The 22033-nt window shown below is 42.6% G+C and overlaps 1 protein-coding gene across 1 annotated transcript in view; it reads right to left on the minus strand.

Annotated features, from left to right (window-relative positions):
* The window catches only part of NUP188 (nucleoporin 188), a gene marked incomplete in the record, with an annotated part of 235410 nt that overhangs the window by 14651 nt on the left and 198726 nt on the right, over positions 1-22033 (minus strand). The window contains 12 exon segments of the mRNA XM_053696185.1: positions 13885-14094; positions 14165-14239; positions 14344-14481; positions 14577-14741; positions 14895-14987; positions 16192-16392; positions 16475-16656; positions 17484-17629; positions 18620-18705; positions 19273-19350; positions 20442-20634; positions 20720-20787. Of these exon segments, the coding sequence (XP_053552160.1) occupies positions 13885-14094; positions 14165-14239; positions 14344-14481; positions 14577-14741; positions 14895-14987; positions 16192-16392; positions 16475-16656; positions 17484-17629; positions 18620-18705; positions 19273-19350; positions 20442-20634; positions 20720-20787 (1635 nt within the window).

Here is a 22033-nt window from a genome sequence, read left to right on the forward strand (position 1 = left end):
TCCATTGATCCTGAAAAGAACAGCCTTCCTCTCTAGGAATCGTAGTTCACTTAGCCCGAGTAGAAATGCCCTACTACTTTAGGCACCTTGCACCCTGATATTTAATGGAGACAGCAACAGGAAACATCTTTTTTTAAAAACAAACAAAAAAAACTGACTTCTCCCTTTCCTGTGAAAAATCTTTAGGGTCGACAACAGGCGTATTGGAGTCGCTCCAAAGTAGCCAAAACCTCCTTTAACAATACACAAAGGTGTTCAAGCTTAAATCTGAAAGTTACTACTTGAGCATCAGATAAAGGAATTATACTGTCCAATCAGAGATTTCACCCTCAGAGGCTACTGACATATAGCCCTCATCAGCTTATGAGGAAGAGCAACCTGTGCAGCCGAAGATGGAACAGAACCTTACTATCTGAATATCTAAATTTCCTCTTGCGAATTCCCTTTAAATATAGAAAAAGCAGAGAATGCCGCAGGTACCGTAGAAGATACCTGAGCAACAATTTCTGCAGGCAAATTTGCTCCTCCAGGAGACTGATAGGAAATGCAGGGTACTATATGTGTAGCCATAAAGGCTTGGGGCGTTTGAGGAGAAAGCTGTAGCAATGTCTAAACGGCATCATCCTGATAGACATGAGGCACCGAAACAAACATTTTTTAATAAGATTTTAAAGTCCTATAATTGCAGCGACACAAATTATGACGCAAGACATAAAAATTTTTTTGCCCTGTATACAAAAAGTGCTTAGGACAATATGGATAGAAACAGACTCCTGTTCCCAGAGAGAGCAAGAAAAACCTACCCCAATACACTAAACTTAATTTATTAAGGTCTACTTGGGCACTATGCACTGTCACTTTAAATAGATGAGAGGAATGTTCACTAGTCACTATTTAAGTTAGCAACAGAGGTCTGTAAAGGAAACCGTTGCATCACATAGGGCTAAAGTGAAATTGCCATTGTGAGCACATAACGCCGCCAACTTCATAACAGCAGCTGAAAGAGATGCAATATCATCTGGGCTGTAACACACCAAGATCGCAGACAAAACCGCCGCTCCATTACACAAAGAAGGAGGCAAGATCATATTGTCAGACTCTACAACCCCACAACCTAATTTTTAGTGACGAAGGGTCCCAGCCCTAACCCAAACCGCTCGGCTCTCAGAGCTCCTTGGCGGACCTATTATGGGCACCAGGGCAGGATTATTGCAAATCTATCCTCCACCAACAATAACAGACCACTGTACTACAGTGGGATGCAGAATGCTGCAGAGCAGAAATAAAAATCACAGCCTCAATGAATGATTCCCCCGCAAAGGGAATAATCACATATATCAGTGCCTGCCACTGCCTAATAAAATCCTTTCCCAAAGGATTTTATATTTGTCCTAATAAATATAGCAGGCAAATGTTTAAAGGCTTATGTGAGGGTATTGAACCCAGGGCTGCTTGTTTATTTGCAGTGAGCTACTTCACACCCATAGTTACCCTTTCCCAGTGCTAGTCTCCCAACTTAAAAGAACTAAAGCACTTACCTGCATCTAGCCATCCGGCAGGAGGACAGCATACACGGCATGAAAGGACACAGTTCCTCACAGAGACCTGTAGAAAGAGAAAGAACAGAGTAAACCTACTCTGGCTTTCTATACCTTGGGCAGCAAATATGTTAGGAAAAGAAAATTTATGCGTACCTGATAAATTTGTTTCTTTTTAGACACGATGAGTCCACAGATTTCATACTTACTTGTGGGATTACGCCTTCTGGTCAGCAGGAGGAGGCAAAGAGCACCACAGCAGAGCTGTATATATAGCTCCTCCCCTCCCTCCCACTCCAGTCATTCGACCAAAGTTAGGAAGAGAAAGGAAAAGCCAAGGTGCAGAGGTGTCTGAAGTTTAACAAAAAATAATAACAGGGCGGGCCGTGGACTCATCGTGTCTAAAAAGAAACAAATTTATCAGGTAAGCATAAATTTTCTTTTCTTTTTAAAGACACGAGTCTACGGATTTCATCTTACTTGTGGGATACAGTACTAAAGCTAGAGTACACGGATGAAAGGGGAGGGACAAGACAGGGAACCTAAACGGAAGGCACCAATGCTTGAAAAACCTTTCTCCCAAAAACAGCCTCAGCCGAAGCAAAGGTATCAAAGTAGTAAAATTTATAAAAAGTTGAAGAGAAGACCAAGTAGCAGCCTTGCAAATCTGCTCAACTGAAGCATTATTTTTGAATGCCCATGAGGAAGCAACAGCCCTGGTGGAATGAGCCGTAACTCTTTCAGGAGGCTGCTGTCCAGCAGTCTCATATGCAAAACGGATGATATTCTTCAACCAAAAGGAAAAAGGTAGCCGTAGCTTCCTGACCCTTACGTTCTCTAGAAAAAATGTCAAACAGAGAAGACGATTGACGAAAGTCCCTAGTCGCCTGTAAGAAAAATGTTAAAGCACGGACTACGTCCAAATTGTGCAGAAGACGTTCCTTATAAGAAGAAGGATTAGGACCCAAGGAAGGAACAACAATCTCCTAATTAATATTCTTGTCTGAAACAAACTTAGGGAGAAAACCAAGTTTAGTACATAACACCACCTTATCCAAATTAAAAATAAGGTAAGGCGAATTATATTGTAATGCCGAAAGCTCAGACACTCTTCGAGCAGAAGAAATGGTAACAAGAAATAAAACTTTCCAGGATAACAACTTAATATCTATGGAATACATAGGTTCAACGGAACCCCTTGAAGAACTTTAAGATCTAAATTCAAACTCCATGGAGGAGCAATTGATTTAAACACAGGCCTGACTCTAATCAGAGCCTGACAAAAGGATTGAACATCTGGGACATCTGCCAGACGCTTGTGTAACAAAATAGATAAAGCAGAGATCTGACCCTTTAGGGAACTCGCTGATAAACCCTTCTCCAATCCTTCTTGGAGAAAAGACAAAATCCTGGGAATCCTAACTCTACTCCATGAGTAAGCCTTGGATTCACACCAATAAAGATATTTACGCCCTATCTTATGGCAAATCTTCCTAGTTACAGGCTTACATGACTGAAATAAGGTATCTATGACTGACTCAGAGAAAACTCGCTTGTATAAGATCAAGCGTCCAATCTCCAAGCAGTCACCTTCAGAGAAACTAGATTTGGGTGGAAGAAAGGACCCTGAATAAGAAGGTCCTTCCTCAACGGAAGTGTCCAAGGTGGCAGAGATGACATGTCCACCAGATCGGCATACCAAATCCTGCGAGGTCACGCAGAAGCGAGGAGGATCACTGATGCCTACTCCTATTTGAAAAATCACCCGGTAAAGAAGTGCAAACGGGGGAAATAGATATTCTAGGCTGAAGGACCAAAGAACTACCAAGACAGCTATCAGCTCTGGGGGACCTGGACCCGTATCCCAGAAGCCTGGCATTCTGACAAGATGCCATGAGAACCAACTCCGGCCGACCCAATTTGAAAATCCGATTGGATAATACTCCCGGAAGGAGTTCCCACTCTCCCGGATGAAAAGTCTGTCTACTCAGAAAATCCGTTTCCCAAGTGTCCACCCCTGGGATATGGATCGCTGACATATAGCAAGAATGAGCCTCCGCCCACTGGATAATCTTGGCTACCTCAGCCATCGTTAAGGAACTCCTCGTTCCTCCCTGATGATTGATATAAGACCGTCGCCATGTTGTCCGTCTGAAAACTGATGAAACTGGGCCGAAGCCAACTGAGGCCAGACCAGAAGAGCCTTGAAGGTCGCTCTCAGTTCCAGGATGTTTATAAAAAGAACAGACTCCGCTGAGTCCACACTCTGCTAAATCATGTTCCCTGGGATAAGTGATCCAGAGACAACCACCATAGAAGAGAGTCCCTTGTCTCCTGATCCAGAGTTATTTGAGAAGACAAGTCTGCATAGCCTCCGTTCCATTGCCTGAGTATGCTTAACTGCATAAGTCTGAGGTGGAACGAACAAACGGAATTTTAAGGGTCTCAAGGCGCTGCTCATTTTATCAACCTTGGAAGGATGAAAGGCTGAGTGGACCTCACCAGGAATTTAACCTGCAACTCTTGGATTGTTACAGAGCTCAGTCACAGTGCCTTAGCATGCTGAGCTATCTGTCCGGTAATTGTCCATTGCCGCCACCATCAGCCCGATTACCTCTATGTACTGAGCCACTGAAAGCCGAGAAGGGGACTGAAGGACTAGACCAGTATCGATAGACCTTGATTTCCTGACCTCAGTCAGAAAAATCTTCATTGATATGGAATTTGTCATGATTCCCAAGAAAGCTACCCTTGTGCTTGGGACTAAGGAACACTTTTCCAAAGTCATCTTCCACCCGTGAGATCACGGGAAGTATAACACCATGTCTGTGGAAATCTTGCTTGCTGTAAGGATGACGCCTGGACTAGGATATCAGCCAGATAGGGCGCCACTGCAATGCCCGTAACTGAAGCACCGCCAACAGCGATCCCAGGGCCACCGTGAGAACTCGGAACTATGGCAAGACCGAAAGGAAGGACCACGAACAGGAAGTGTTTGTCCAGAAAGGCAAACCCTAGAACTTAAGACGATTCTCATGAACGGCACATGAAGGTACTCGTCCTTAAATCCACCATTGTCATAAATTGGACCCTCTAGGATCAAGGGAGGAATGGAACAAATTAATAGTTTCCATCTTGAAGGACAGTACACTACTTAAAAAATAGTCTGAAGATTCCCCTTTTTCGGGAACCACAACCCGATCGGTATAAAAACCCCCAGATCCTGTACCAGTATTAGAACTGAAACAATCACTCCCAGGTCTGAGAGGTCTCCTACGCAGTGTAAGGACGTCTCTCCTTTTGTCTGATCTTCAGACAACCTTGAAAGCAGAGCCTGCCTCTGAGAGGAAAACATTTGAGCTTGAAACCAAACTTAAGCGAAAACGGAAAGTCAGCCCCCTACAAGATCCAATCCTGGACCGGGGCATGTTCTCCATGCTGTCTTTGATTCAACAGCAGGCTGTGTGTTTTTTTTTTAATTTTCATCAAGCCAGGTACCAACAATGTCTGCTCCTGGCAAGGAATCACCAAAAGCTTAGTTTTAGAGCATATATCCGTAAAACAAGGCTCTAACCATAAGGTTCCAAGAGCTAGAAATTGAAATAAAGGAATTAGCCAATGTGAAAGCTTTATCCAGTCCTGGATTTTATCCAGGGAAGCTACTGACTTAATAGCATCAGACAACGCATCAAACCAATATGCTGGCCAAGTACACAGATGGTTCCCATTACTAAATTTTGTCCATAAGATATCCTCTAAGCGTATAGAAGTTCTCGTAGTGGTTGAAACTACTCCTTCCCCCCTAGGGAATGTCGTCCAGCCTCCTTAGCTGAGTCGGCTATGGGAAACGGTCTTGTAAATATAGGGAATGCCTAAGGCACCAATTCCATCTGAAACTGAGATTCTCAGTAACATGGAGGAACCTGTTAGAATAGCAACTCCTCTAGCAATGCCTTGCGTTTTTTTTTAATACCTCGTGGAAAAATATATAATGCATTATAACCTCCGAGTGGAGTGTGAAGGAAATGCAGGGCACTTCATGTGGGCCATAAAATTTTGACGGAAACTATAGGAGAAATTTGTGGCCATTGTTAACAGACTCACAAACAGCAATCGCCGTAGAGGGAGTAGGTTCAAAAAGAGAAAATAAATTTTCTCTTGTAAGGTGTATCCAGTCCACGGATCATCCATTACTTGTGGGATATTCTCATTCCCAACAGGAAGTTGCAAGAGGATACCCACAGCAGAGCTGTTATATAGCTCCTCCCCTCACTACCATACCCAGTCATTCTCTTGCAACTCTCAACGCGCATGGAGGTAGTAAGAGGAGTGGTAAAAAATAGTTAGTTTATTTCATTCAATCAAAAGTTTGTTATTTTTAAATAATACCGGAGTTGTGCTATTTTATCTCAGGCAGAGATAGAAGAAGAATCTGCCTGAGTTTTCAATGATCTTAGCAGGTTGTAACTAAGATCCATTGCTGTTCTCACATATGTCTGAGGAGAGAGGTAACTTCAGAGGGAGAATGGCGTGCAGTTTACTCTGCTTGAGGTATGTGCAGTTATAATTTTTTCTAGGATTGGAAATGCTAGAAAATGCTGCTGATACCTGATAAATGTAAGTTAAGCCTGAATACAGTGATTTAATAACGACTGGTATCATGCTTGCTTTCAGGGGTAATACCCTTATAGAAATGCTATATAAAACGTTTGCTGGCATGTTTAATCGTTTTTTATATATGCTTGGTGATAAAACTTTATTGGGGCCTAATTTTTTCCACATGGCTGGCTTTATTTTTGCCTAGAAACAGTTTCCTGAGGCTTTCCACTGTTGTAATATGAGTGGGAGGGGCCTATTTTAGCGCTTTTTTGCGCAGTTAAAATTACAGACTGAGACATCCAGTTTTCCTCAGAAGTTCCCTGAATGCTACAGGACATCTCTAAAGGGTCTAAAATCGTTTATTGGGGAAGGTAGGAGCCACAGTAGAGCTGTGGCAGTTTGTTGTGACTGGTAAAAAACGTCTATGTCGTTTTTTTGATCCGTTTTTTGAACTAAGGGGCTAATCATCCATTTGCAAGTGGGTGCAATGCTCTGTTAGCCTATTACATACACTGTCAAATTTCGTTTGTGTAACTGCCTTTTTTCACTGTTTTTCAAATTTTGACAAAATTTGTTTCTCTTAAAGGCACAGTACCGTTTTTTATATTTGCTTGTTAACTTGATATAAAGTGTTTTCCAAGCTTGCTAGTCTCATTGCTAGTCTGTATAAACATGTCTGACATAGAGGAAACTCCTTGTTCATTATGTTTAAAAGCCATGGTGGAACCCCCTCTTAGAATGTGTACCAATTGTACTGATTTCACTTTAAGCAATAAAGATCATATTTTGTCTTTAAAAAATTTATCACCAGAGGAATCTAACGAGGGGGAAGTTATGCCGACTAACTCTCCCCACGTGTCAGATCCTTTGACTCACGCTCAAGGGACTCACGCTGAAATGGCGCCAAGTACATCTAGGGCACCCATAGCGTTTACTTTACGAGACATGGCAGCAGTCATGGATAATACACTGTCAGCGGTATTAGCCAGACTACCTGAATTTAGAGGTAAGCAAGATAGCTCTGGGGTTAGACGAAATGCAGAGTATACTGACGCTTTAAGAACCATGTCTGATACTGCCTCACAATATGCTGAAGCTGAGGAAGGAGAACTTCAGTCTGTGGGTGATGTTTCTGATTCAGGAAGGGTACCTGATTCTGATATTTCTACATTTAAATTTAAGCTTGAACACCTCCGCGTGTTACTTAAGGAGGTTTTAGCTGCTCTGAATGACTGTGACACAATTGCAGTGCCAGAGAAATTGTGTAGACTGGATAAATACTATGCAGTGCCGGTGTGTACTGATGTTTTTCCAATACCTAAAAGGTTTACAGAAATTATTACTAAGGAATGGGATAGACCAGGTGTGCCGTTCTCTCCCCCTCCTATTTTTAGAAAAATGTTTCCTATAGACGCCACCACACGGGACTTATGGCAGACAGTCCCTAAGGTGGAGGGAGCAGTTTCTACTTTAGCAAAGCGTACTACTATCCCTGTCGAGGACAGTTGTGCTTTTTCAGATCCAATGGATAAAAAATTAGAAGGTTACCTTAAGAAAATATTTAGTCAACAAGGTTTTATCCTACAGCCCCTTGCATGCATTGCCCCTGTCACTGCTGCTGCTGCGGCGTTCTGGTTTGAGTCTCTGGAAGAGGCCTTACAGGTAGCGACTCCATTGCATGACATACTTGGCAAACTTAGGGCACTTAAGCTAGCCAATTCTTTTGTTTCTGATGCCATTGTTCATTTGACTAAACTAACGGCTAAGAAATCTGGTTTTGCTATACAGGCGTGCAGGGCGCTATGGCTTAAATCATGGTCAGCTGACGTGACTTCAAAATCTAAGCTGCTTAACATTCCCTTCAAGGGGCAGACCTTATTCGGGCCTGGTTTGAAGGAGATTATTGCTGATATCACTGGAGGAAAAGGCCATGCCCTTCCTCAGGACAGGTCCAAATCCAGGGCCAAACAGTCTAATTTTCGTGCCTTTCGAAACTTCAAGGCAGGTGCGGCATCAACCTCCTCTAATGCAAGACAAGAGGGAACTGTTGCTCAGTCCAAGGCGGTCTGGAGGCCTAACCAGACCTGGAACAAAGGTAAGCATGCTAAAAAACCTGCTGCTGCCTCTAAGACAGCATGAAGGAACGGCCCCCTATCCGGTAATGGATCTAGTGGGGGGCAGACTTTCACTCTTCGCCCAGGCATGGGCAAGAGATGTTTAGGATCCCTGGGCGTTGGAAATTATATCTCAGGGATATCTTCTGGACTTCAAAGTTTCTCCCCCAAAAGTGAGATTTCACCTTTCACAATTATCTGCAAACCAGATAAAGAGAGAGGCATTCTTACACTGTGTACGAGACCTCCTAGTTATGGGAGTGATCCATCCAGTTCCAAAAAAAGGAACAAGGACAGGGTTTTTACTCAAATCTGTTTGTGGTTCCCAAAAAGGAGGGAACCTTCAGACCAATTTTGGATCTAAAGATCTTAAACAAATTCCTCAGAGTTCCATCATTCAAGATGGAAACTATTCGTACCATCCTGCCTATGATCCAGGAGGGTCAATATATGACTACAGTGGATCTAAAGGATGCTTATCTTCACATTCCGATACACAAAGATCATCATCGGTTTCTCAGGTTTGCCTTTCTGGACAGGCATTACCAGTTTGTAGCTCTTCCTTTTGGATTAGCTACAGCCCCAAGAATCTTCACGAAGGTTCTAGGGTCGCTTCTGGCGGTTCTAAGGCCGAGGGGCATTTCGGTGGCCCCTTATTTAGACGACATCCTGATACAGGCGTCAAACTTCCAGATTGCCAAGTCTCATACGGACATAGTACTGGCATTTCTGAGGTCGCATGGGTGGAAAGTGAACGAGGAAAGGAGTTCTCTATCCCCACTCACAAGAGTTTCCTTCCTAGGGACTCTGATAGATTCTATAGAAATGAAAATTTACCTGACGGAGTCCAGGTTATCAAAGTTTCTAAATTCCTGCCGTATTCTTCATTCCATTCCGCGCCCTTCGGTGGCTCAGTGCATGGAAGTAATCGGCTTAATGGTAGCGGCAATGGACATAGTGGCGTTTGCACGCTTACATCTCAGACCGCTGCAACTATGCATGCTCAGTCAGTGGAACGGGGATTACACAGATTTGTCCCCTCTACTAAATCTGGATCAAGAGACCAGGGATTCTCTTCTCTGGTGGCTATCTCGGTTCCATCTGTCCAAAGGTATGACCTTTCGCAGGACAGATTGGACAATTGTGACGACAGATGCCAGCCTTCTAGGTTGGGGTGCAGTCTGGAACTCCCTGAAGGCTCAGGGATCGTGGACTCAGGAGGAGTCACTCCTTCCAATAAATATTCTGGAATTGAGAGCGATATTCAATGCTCTTCAAGCTTGGCCTCAGTTAGCAACTCTGAGGTTCATCAGATTTCAGTCGGACAACATCACGACTGTGGCTTACATCAACCATCAAGGGGGAACAAGAAGTTCCCTAGCGATGTTAGAAGTCTCAAAGATAATTCGCTGGGCGGAGATTCACTCTTGCCACCTTTCAGCTATCCATATCCCAGGTGTAGAGAACTGGGAGGCGGATTTTCTAAGTCGACAGACTTTTCATCCGGGGGAGTGGGAACTCCATCCGGAGGTGTTTGCACAAGTGGTTCATCGCTGGGGCAAACCAGAGTTGGATCTCATGGCGTCTCGACAGAACGCCAAGCTTCCTTGTTACGGATACAGGTCCAGGGACCCCAAGGCGACGCTGATAGGTGCTCTAGCAGCGCCCTGGTCTTTCAACCTGGCTTATGTGTTTCCACCGTTTCCTTTGCTCCCTCGACTGATTGCCAAGATCAAGCAGGAGAGAGCATCAGTGACCACGCAGGACCTGGTATGCAGATCTAGTGGACATGCCATCCTTTCCACCATGGACTCTGCCTCTGAGACAGGACCTTCTACTTCAGGGTCCTTTCCACCATCCAAATCTAATTTCTCTGAGACTGACTGCATGGAGATTGAACGCCTGATTTTATCAAAGCGTGGTTTCTCCGAGTCAGTCATTGATACCTTGATACAGGCACGAAAGCCTGTCACCAGGAAAATTTATCATAAAATGGCATAAATATCTTTACTGGTGTGAATCCAAGGGTTACTCATGGAGTAAAGTCAGGATTCCCAGGATATTATCCTTTCTCCAAGATGGTTTGGAAAAAGGATTGTCAGCTAGTTCCTTAAAGGGAAGATTTCTGCTCTGACTATTCTTTTGCACAAGCGTCTGGCAGATGTTTCAGACGTTCAGGCATTTTGCCAGGCTTTAGTTAGAATCAAGCCTGTGTTTAGACCGGTTGCTCCGCCATGGAGCTTAAATTTGGTTCTTAAGGTTCTTCAAGGAGTTCCATTTGAACCTCTCCATTCCATAGATATCAAACTTTTATCTTGGAAAGTTCTTTTTTTGGTAGCTATTTCCTCGGCTCGTAGAGTCTCCGAGTTATCTGCCTTACAATGTGATTCTCCTTATCTGATTTTCCATACGGATAAGGTTGTCCTGCGTACCAAACCTGGGTTTTTACCTAAGGTGGTATCTAACAAGAATATCAATCAAGAGATTGTTGTTCCATCATTGTGTCCTAATCCTTCTTCAAAGACGGAACGTCTATAACACAATCTAGACGTGGTTCGTGCTTTAAAGTTTTACTTACAAGCTACTAAAGATTTTCGACAAACATCTGCTTTGTTTGTGGTTTACTCTGGACAAAGGAGAGGTCAAAAGGCTTCGGCAACCTCTCTTTCTTTTTGGCTAAGAAGCATAATACGCTTAGCCTATGAGACTGCTGGACAGCAGCCCCCTGAAAGGATTACAGCTCATTCCACTAGAGCTGTGGCTTCCACCTGGGCCTTTAAAAATGAGGCGTTTGTTGAACAGATTTGCAAAGCGGCGACTTGGTCTTCGCTTCATACCTTTTCAAAATTCTACAAATTTGACACTTTTGCTTCTTCGGAGGCTATTTTTGGGAGAAAGGTTTTACAGGCAGTGGTACCTTCCGTTTAAGTACCTGCCTTGTCCCTCCCTTCATCCGTGTACTTTAGCTTTGGTATTGGTATCCCACAAGTAATGGATGATCCGTGGACTGGATACACCTTACAAGAGAAAACACAATTTATGCTTACCTGATAAATTTATTTCTCTTGTGGTGTATCCAGTCCACGGCCCGCTCTGTCATTTTAAGGCAGGTAATTTTTAAATTTAAACTACAGTCACCACTGCACCCTATGGTTTCTCCTTTCTCTGCTTGTTTTCGGTCGAATGACTGGATATGGTAGTGAGGGGAGGAGCTATATAACAGCTCTGCTGTGGGTATCCTTTTGCAACTTCCTGTTGGGAATGAGAATATCCCACAAGTAATGGATGATCCGTGGACTGGATACACCACAAGAGAAATAAATTTATCAGGTAAGCATAAATTGTGTTTTTAATACATTTTTCACATGGGAAACAATACTGTTCCTTTAAATCTGAAAAGTAACTATTCTTGTGTGCGTTTGTTTCATCCTCAGTCACAAGGGATGAATTAACAAACAGCTGAAATTAATTTATTACAATATACACAGAACAAAACGTTACTGTCTCTTTAAATCTTAAAGTAACTCATTAACTCATTTTTGTGTGCTTTTGAACCATCCTACGTCACAAAGGATGAATTAACAAATAAACAGCCGCAATTCTTTCAATAAAATTTACACAGAAAAAATGTTACTGTCTCTTCAAATTTTAAAAGAACGTCTTATTTCTGTTGTGCAGAAAACAATCCAATAAGAATGTTAATTTTGCTGTAAATAGACATCGCTATGTACATCAAAAAAGCAATGTCTTGTGTAACAATACCAAATGAAATTTGCAAGGAACCGCAGAGCACTGCCTGTGGGTCATAAAATTATTTTGGACACTATAGGAGAAAATTGTGGCATGGATTGACCGGTGTCACCAGACTCCTAACAGCAATCGCTTTAGAAGGAGTATATATAATAAAAAATTAACACATAAAAAACAGTACTGTACTGTTTCTTTAAATGTTAAAATAACATTGTTTTGTGTGCTTTTGTAGCATCCTATCACAAAGGATGAACTAAACCAAGCAACTGAAATCATTATAATAAAGATAACAGATAAAAAAACTTTACTGTCCTTTAAATTTTTTAAAAACCACATTGTGTTTATTGTGTGCTTTTATCTTAAAATTGCAAACGGACATTTAATTAGTAAGCAAACATGTTCTGGACCTACTGAACCTCAGCTATTGTGCTGAAGGTGCCCAAGTGTCCAAGTTATCACTATAACGATGTATTTAAGTCTAGCACTGAGCGCTTCATAGTAGTGTTAAAACGTTCTACCCTCCGGTATCATAATGGAAGTAGAGAGCGCAACTAACAAATGCTCAATATAGCTCCGCCCCTCGTGGGCGTGATAGTACTCCATCTCCCAGCACTCTGATTGTACTGAGTCCAGAGTTGGAGGAATGAGCTAAAAAACGGCTGGAAGATAACTCCGCACATCGTGGGCGTCACCGTACCCAACTCCCGGTCGCCATTAAGATCTTATAGATCTGACACTGGGGGATATAATAACTAAGTCAAATGAATAAAAGTTTAGCCGAGTATGCTACCGCATGTCAGGTAGCTCTATCTCCCACAATAGTGACTCAAAACAAGTCTGTGTAAAGTAACATTATCTTTTGTGTGTTCTCTGAGGCCACATAAATTTCTTAAGCCCCAGTGCCTGCCAAACAAAGCTGTCATAGTATCTCCTCCCCTGTATAAGTCTAGGAGGATAGCGTCTTAACATAAGAGATATGTCTCATCAAGTGCCCCACTTCCTCTGAGGTTCCCAGACCCAGAATAAAAAGTTGGCACTTACCTTTAACATCTGCCCGACAGCAGGGCAACCCAGCAGGTTTAGGAGGTCCTCTCCCTCCCATAGCCCTGTGGAAAATCATAAGCCTGAGTTAAGTATGCTTAGCCTGTCAGGAGAAGGGCAGCATAAATGTATAGGAGGCGCAGTGAGAATTATGTCCCACCAGTTCCCATTGCTCTAAAGCCACCAATAGCTCTACTACAGAAACTGATATGGACTACGGCTACACCCTAGAACAAAGCAGCACAATCTTGCACTACTTTAAAAATAATAAACTCTTGATTGAAGAATCTAAACTAACACCTCACTTTACCTCTTCCTATAACTAATGTAGGCAAAGAGAATGACTGGAGTGGGAGGGAAGGGAGGAGCTATATATACAGCTCTGCTGTGGTTCTCTTTGCCTCCTCCTGCTGACCAGGAGGCGTAATCCGTGGACTCATTGTGTCTTTAAAAAGAAAACGCAGCAAGGCCCACCTTACAAGTTCCTAACCGCTTTAAAGCCACCACTGCCCTACTGAAGAGACTAATGTGGAATACGGCTAGACCCAAAATTTGAAAAAGGAGAACAGAGCAAACCTACTCTGGCTTTCTAAAATAATAAAATCTTGATTGAAGCGAAATAAATCTTCAGACACCAAAACTTCACCTCCTCTAGGGAGGGTTTGTGGGAAGGGAAGTGATACTTAACAGTTTAACTATGGTGCTCTTTGCCTTCTCCTGCTGGCCAGGAGTGATATTCTCAACAGTAATTGATGACGTCATGGACTCACCATATCTTAGGAAAGAAAAGTCCCTTATTTGATGAGGGTGATCACGTTTATTCTCAATGAAAAGCTACTGACCTGAACCTGAAGAATCTGGCAGAGATCTGGTGTGAAGGATCGGAGAGTGGCTAGCGTCTTGCTAAGGATCTTTAGAAGACTGTGTTGGACAGAGCGCAGCGCTCGAAGCTCCAGGGCCTCACTTTCCTGGGTTGGCTGTTTGGAAGGTGTGTGTGGGGCTCTCTGAACACGAGGGGTTGTTGTTGAGGAAACGGCTTCTCCATTCTTGATCTGAAGAGAGAATGAACACGTCAGAGGGAATCATACAGATACACTCTGTATTTTATTTATTTCTCCTCACCTGTAAATAATGCAGGAGCATCTTGCGACTGTGCAGCAGAGATGTGCACGACTGACATAAATAACACAGGTTCACCTAGAGACAAGTGCACAGTTTGTAACACCCAGTAACCTAACACGCCATTTAGGATATAACAGACATTGCTTCTATTAGTAACTGGACTTTTTGTTCACAATCACCTGGATGTCTTTCATTAGCTGCGGGAGGTGGAAGTGCCATTCCTTGGTAAAGTTAGACAGCTGGAGCAGGAACCCTACGGTATGATCAGCTTCTTCTAGACAAGCCAGGCTTTGCACTGTTCGCACAGCATTTAGGCACTGAGGACAGATAGGACGTGTTAACGATACAAGGGGCTCTGACAAGCTCGGACGTCAGTAAGTAAATGTCACATTTGTAATTCATGCACAAACACCTGCAGGATTCTCTCTTGATGAACTCCAACAAAGTCCAGTGCCTCAGTCAGGAAGTTATATCTTAATGTCTTCAAAAGACGCTCCATGAGAGACATGGCCAAGCGGTACACCCCAGGCCACGAGGGTGCATCAATTGCCTTTCTGGAGGACAGAGCTAGCGGGGCCTAAGGAAAGCACAGACAGCTGAAGATCTACCATTCCCTACCTTGTGTACAGACACCAGTGTTTCAATGTATGCGAGTCTGATACGCTGTGCAACACTCCCTATATGAGAAAGAATATCATCTGAAAACACAAACATGTAATATAAATCTTACCGTACTGCCGCCGTTGGAACTTAGCTGGTAGACACTCAGAAGAGGCAAACAAACACTTTGTGTGACACCAGCTCCTGCTATGGCTGCTGCTCCCTACAAGAGACAAGTGGGTGTGTCACACTAGTAAAAGCTAGCTCCCAGTAATGCGTCGCTGCTTCTGAGCCTAGCTAGGTATGCTTTTCAACAAAAGGATACCATGAGTACAAGGATAATTAAATAAAAGGTATGAAAATAAGATACAATGTATTACAATATATGTCATTTATTGTGAAACTCTTGGTATAGAATAACTTATTTTGGCGTTTTGGGAAAGGCAGTTTTCTCCCCAGAGCCTAGTTACTGGGCACACCACCCGGCTGATTTTACTGAGCACCCACAATGCAGCAACTTTCTAATTTACTTCTACTACATTCTCTTTGTTCTCTTGTTATCTTTTGTTGAAAAGCAAGAGGTAAGCTCAGGAGCTTGCATGTGTCTGGAGCACTAAATGGCAGCACTATTTCCTGCCATAGAGTGCTCCAGACACCTACCTAAGTATGCTCTGTCTGAATCACAAAAGAAAATGTTGGTGTTTCCTACACCTTTAAGTAACATTTATAAAAAATGTTGTAATATTGTTATTATACTGCCCCCCACCCGGCAACTTCATGACACCACCCGGCAACTTCATGACACCACCCGGCAACTTCATGACACCACCCGGCAACTTCATGACACCACCCGGCAACTTCATGACACCACCCGTCAACTTCATGACACCACCCGTCAACTTCATGACACCACCCGGCAACTTCATGACACCACCCGGCAACTTCATACCACCACCCGGCAACTTCATACCACCACCCGGCAACTTCATGACACCACCCGGCAACTTCATACCACCACCCGGCAACTTCATACCACCACCCGGCAACTTTCCTGTGGAGAACACGGGACTGGATTGTGTAAGATTTGTGAAATCGATGTGTAAATGCACTATGTGCCAAATTACTAAATAGGGCTCTGGCACAGGGCTGTAAAGTAGAGGTTTAAGAACTCTGTATAGGCTTAAGTTGGACAATGACGCCTGGGGCATTGTCTGGTCTTTTGCTCGGATCAGACTGACATGCTACAGAATATTTCTACTCTGTAAAAGGCACAGTGATCTAAGAGAGACCCTTGGGGACAAGCACAGAAGTTTGTCAAGCTTTTGTTCTGTCTCAGTTGAGTGCGGCTCAATTTTCTCAATTTCTAAAATAATCAATAATATTTAGCGCTTAACCAGTAACCATGGTGAGCAAGATTAACCTCTCACCTGCTGGGTCCTTGCCAATGAGAACAAAAGATGGAGAGTGGCTTCACAGAAGTGGAGATTTTGCTTAACTCGTAGGCTGACTTCCAGGGCACTGAAAAGCATAGGCAGCATGGGCAGCTTCCTAATCAGTGGTAAGCAATGATCTCCATCTTCATCAGTCTGGCACAATTCCTTAGCCAAGTGCAGCGCCAGCACACAGACCTGCAGTGGTTTGATACATTTATTTAATCAGTCAAGGATCAGCATTGCAATAGCTCTATCAGCATAAGGAAGAAGAACTCACCCCGTCACGTTGGTCCCTCTGTCGTATGCGAGGTGCATCTTCTGTCTCCATACTGTCCTTCTCATCCACACCATCTCCTGTTGTCAGCCCTTGCCGTGTGTGATCAACAAGAAATACCACCTCGTCCTGCAATGTCTCACACACACTGAGAACCAGCTGCTGAAACTGAGGGATGTCACTGGCTGCAAGGACCAAATACAGTCTAATGTCATCAGTAAAATAGATCACTTTTGTCAGATCCTGCATGGATAAGGCTGTGTAGAATTGATTAAGTGAAAACAAGACAATGTATCTGTTGTGTACAGCTGCTCAAGAAAGGCCTTATAGCTGGCTACCCATACGGTTGCAACTAAATAGGAATGGAATTAGGAAAGGTGGATCCTTCACCTCTATCTGGTATGCCAAAAAAAGGCTTGCCCCAAACGAATTAGAAAGTAAACCTAGGCACAATACCTGAAACCCTAATGCAAACCATTGTCACATAGAAAGGTATGGTATCTGAAGTAATATTTTAGAACTCTGGTAACATCTAATGTCTAAGAGGAATGAGAAAAAATAAATCACGTTTGTTGGGAAATGATGTGCTGCCTTATCTTGGGAACAAACGGATATCGGGGTACTGAGGTCAAATATTCGATGTGTTGAATGATATGGCCACCAGTGTCTTTAGTGAGATACTAAGCACAAACACAAGGGAAACTAGATTGTTTGAGAACATTGAGGTCCTACTGTGTAATTGAGGCCTAGGAGGAAAGGACAAATCCATCTGGAGTCTGAAGAACTATCTGGGCATCAAGTTGGAAAGCAGGGATAGACTGAACGTGTCAAGTCTGAGTAGAAGATAAATATTTTAACTTTCAGAGAGCTCTGGGAAAGGCCCTTGTGATCTTCCAGGATAAATTCCAAAATGAAAGCAATAGAAGGGTTTCCAAGGCAGGAGCATGACAGCAACATTCTAGCACGGCTCTTACCCAGAAATCCTTACTGTGACTACCATGTGGGCTATTACCTTTCATCTGCTTCATTTCCAGCACTGAGATCAGAGCAGAGAACACTCGGGCTTTGGTCTTTTCCATCAGCTGCTGATCTGCCTGAATCACCCCTTCCAGAATCTGTGTCAAGGAGCAAAGCATGTCCGCTGACGATCCGAGATCTCTGTTATCAGACGTAAGCACACAGTATACAGCATTACACCAAGCTGAGTCATGTATAGTAACACCAGAGCTTTTTTCATCATTTCACTTATCTCTTAATATCAGAAACAAAACCTCATAGCATATCAATGCAAGTTACGCTGAAAAAGGATAGATAATGCCCTTAAAGGGACAGTAAAGTAAAACATTAAACTCATTCAGATAGAGTAGCAATTTCAAACAACTTTCCAATTTACTTCTGTTATCACATTGCTTTGTTCTCTTGGTATCCTTTGCCGAAGAGTAAAGCTAGGTAGGCTCATAGTGTGCACGTGTCTTTAGCAGTCTATGGCAGCAGTGCTTGTAACTATGTATAACGTTGCTATAAACAATTGTGCAAACACAGCTGCCAGATGGCTAAAGACACGTGCATGCTCCTGAACTCACCTTAGATTACTGTTTAACAAAGGATACCAAGAGAACTAAGCAAAACTGATAATAGAAGTAAATTGGAAAGTAGTTTAAAAATTCATGATTCGTCCAATCCATTTAAGTTCCATTTTGACTTTATTGTCCGTTTAACTTTCTATCACGAATAACAAAAATACAGAAAAAGAAGTATCTACACTTTATTAACAATATTTAGTGACAGAAATTATTCAACCAACTGACCTAGAGCTGCAACAAATAATCGATATAACCGATTATGAAAATAGTTGTCAATAAATCGATTAGTTGGTTTGCAATTAGTTGGTCTGTGCACCAGTGCTTAAAATTTGGACAAAACGTTGTGTTAATGTAAAGTTTTAGTCTGAAGTTTATATTTGTAACACTCAGTATGTGGATTCTATTTAAAATAAAGGAAACAATTATTGATTCTTTTTTTATCCGATTAGTCGATTCATCGAAAAAATAATTGGTTGATTCATCGAATATGAGAATAATCGTTAGTTGCAGCCCTAGACAAACTTGTGCTTTTAATAAGAGGTAAAGAGAGTTAGTGATCGCTTACTTTTTCCACTGTCTGAGCAAGATGAGCATCAGTGTGCACAGCATGGAGCCGAGTTGTAGACAGGAGACAGAACTGGGGACCACAAGCTAGAGGGGGACACAATTCACAACTGGTTTCTCACTTCTAAACTGGTAACACAAATACTGAAAGCCAATAACATCACAAGTTATCGTTTTGGGGTAACCTGACAGATAAAGGGTTAACCTAACTTGCCTCCAGTGTCTGTAAATTACGCAGAATGGTCAAACACACATTTAGCAATATCACTTGGCACCTACAGTTTAACATCTATTAAATGGCTATTTAGATTTGTAAGGATCCCCAGGGATCAGAAATATTAGCAAACAGGAAATCCCTCAGCAGAGCCTAAGCTTTATAACAAAACGTCACAGCCTCAGTAGCAGTAAGTGAAAGTTGATTTAACATGCGGGTTTAGTTATCATATAAAGATGTATTACTTTATTAAAGCAGGGGTGCTTTTTATGCTCCTATGAGTATTGCTACATTAATAGAGGTTTGTTGAGATATGACAAATTATTCACAGACAGGGTAGCTTTATACCAAACAAACAGAAGCCGCCCATCACTGCCCTAGCTAACTAATCAGGGGACGCTAAGCTCCTTGTTTAGATACAGAAGTACAATGCTACTAACCAGAGCATGGGTGCCTTTTAACACATCTTGAAACAGCAGCTGCTTCACTTCCGGATCTGTCAGGTGCATAACGTCTGCCTGCAAACCCAGAAAACACAAGGGTGACCGGAGCATTAGACAAGGTTCTACACAAGGGAAAGGGTTAATACAAACAGATCCCCAGCACAAGGGTAACCGGAGCATTAGAGACAAGGTTCTACACAAGGGAAAGGGTTAATACAGACAGATCCCCAGCACAAGGGTAACCGGAGCATTAGAGACCAGGTTCTACACAAGGGAAAGGGTTAATACAGACAGATCCCCAGCACAAGGTAAACGGAGCATTAGAGACAAGGTTCTACACAAGGGAAAGGGTTAATACAGACAGATCCCCAGCACAAGGTAATCGGAGCATTGGAGACAAGGTTCTACACAAGGGAAAGGGTTAATACAGACAGATCCCCAGCACAAGGGTAACCGGAGCATTAGAGACCAGGTTCTACACAAGGGAAAGGGTTAACGTCTGCCTGCAAACCCAGAAAACACAAGGGTGACCGGAGCATTAGACAAGGTTCTACACAAGGGAAAGGGTTAATACAAACAGATCCCCAGCACAAGGGTAACCGGAGCATTAGAGACAAGGTTCTACACAAGGGAAAGGGTTAATACAGACAGATCCCCAGCACAAGGGTAACCGGAGCATTAGAGACCAGGTTCTACACAAGGGAAAGGGTTAATACAGACAGATCCCCAGCACAAGGGTAACCGGAGCATTAGAGACCAGGTTCTACACAAGGGAAAGGGTTAATACAGACAGATCCCCAGCACAAGGGTAACCGGAGCATTAGAGACCAGGTTCTACACAAGGAATAGGGTTAATACAGACAGATCCCCAGCACAAGGGTAACCGGAGCATTAGAGACAAGGTTCTACACAAGGGAAAGGGTTAATACAAACAGATCCCCAGCACAAGGTAATCTGAGCATTAGAGACAAGGTTCTACACAAGGGAAAGGGTTAATACAAACAGATCCCCAGCACAAGGGTAACCGGAGCATTAGAGACCAGGTTCTACACAAGGGAAAGGGGTAATACAAACAGATCACCAAACAAAGAAATAAAATGAAGGCTTTATCACAATTAAATCCACAACACGGTATCCTGGTCTATAGCAGATGGCTGAAAACTTACGTGGTGTGTGGCAATGATGAGGAGCACTCGCCAGGCTGACAGCAGCATTTGATACTCTGAGAGTGAAGCGCAGCTGCCCTCGGTGTCTGCGACTCGACAGACCAGCGATTGGACATACCCAGACCAATACGTGAATCTTTTTTGCTCTGAGAACCTCTTCAGTATGTTTTTCAGTGAGTCGTCTAATGATCCCCTGAGAATGTAAGAAATGCATAAGCGCAATGTAAAAGCATTGCTAAGCATCGTGTATCCCAGACCACACTCAGACTCTCTCTCACCTGACTACATAGTAAATTTCCAGGCAGATAATTTTCATGATGAAAGCGCAGGTCTCCAGGATGCTGAGCTGCAGAGAGATAAAGACCGTCACCAGCACATGAACATACGATGTGGTCAGGGAATATGTAAATTATGTGACCATACCAACATTGGCAGCTCTTTTAGATCTGTTAGGACAGGACAATCCTTTGACACTAGGGGATGTATTCATTGTAGGAGCACCTTTGTGATCTGATTGAATGCACTCTTTGTTACAGAGAATATATAGGTAGAACAACCCGTGAGCTTGGGAAAGGTATTAAAGAACATATGTCCTATATATCTGGCAAGCGCACATGCTCAGCCTTATCTAAACATTTTATTACTGTACATCATGAAGATGTTACGTCATTTAGATGGCAAGCAATAGAGCAGATCAAACGACCGTGAGGGGAGGAGATAAGTTTAATGTTCTATGTAGGCAAGAGATATACTGGATTTACAAATTGGATACCTTGGTACCTAAGGGATTTAATAGCGAGTTTGATATAAACTACTGAGAATAACTAATTTATTTATCCATTTGTCTGTTTATTTTTGATTAGTCCTGAATACCAAGTACCCATTATGTATCTCCCTTTTAACCTAGATGTGAGGGATTGAGAGATAAGTGATACATACTGTAGGTATTTCATCATGTAGTTTATACCTACTATGTACTGTATTCCATATATCTGTTCGGTATTGATAATTGCGCCTTTTAATTATATAAGTATCATGGGTTGGCATGTTGGTTGTATATGTGTAATTTATAGTGAATATTTGTACACTCTCTGCCTTACATTTATTCATTCTGAAGTTGGTATACATGTTTACAGGTGTTTCCCATACTGGTCCTGGTGGTAAATAGTTATGCGCTTTGGTACTAAACCCAATATTTATCAGCGCAGATGCTCACTATGGGAAAGCAAAATGACAAAGAGCAGGGTTTAGACATTGTTATATTCACTTGTATATATAAATATGCACCTATACCTTTGATGTAATTATCATATCTATGCCGTTTTAGAGATGATCTCATATATATATCCACATCTATCTGTCTGTCTTTATATTGTATATATACGTGTTCATGTGTATATTGGTCTTTTCAAGTCAATCTGTATTAAGGTTGTTTTAAATATGCAAATAGGAAGTTGCTACTTGTTCACTGCTTGTGGAAGGGGTTTATCCAATCAGGATACGTCTTATCCTTTTTAATGAGTGATATCGCATGTAACACATAGGTCTATACGTACGGTTGGCAGACCGAAACCGGTCAGAATGTATTTTTC

Source organism: Bombina bombina, chromosome 12, assembly GCF_027579735.1.
Source record: "Bombina bombina isolate aBomBom1 chromosome 12, aBomBom1.pri, whole genome shotgun sequence".
NCBI classification, from domain to species: domain Eukaryota; kingdom Metazoa; phylum Chordata; class Amphibia; order Anura; family Bombinatoridae; genus Bombina; species Bombina bombina.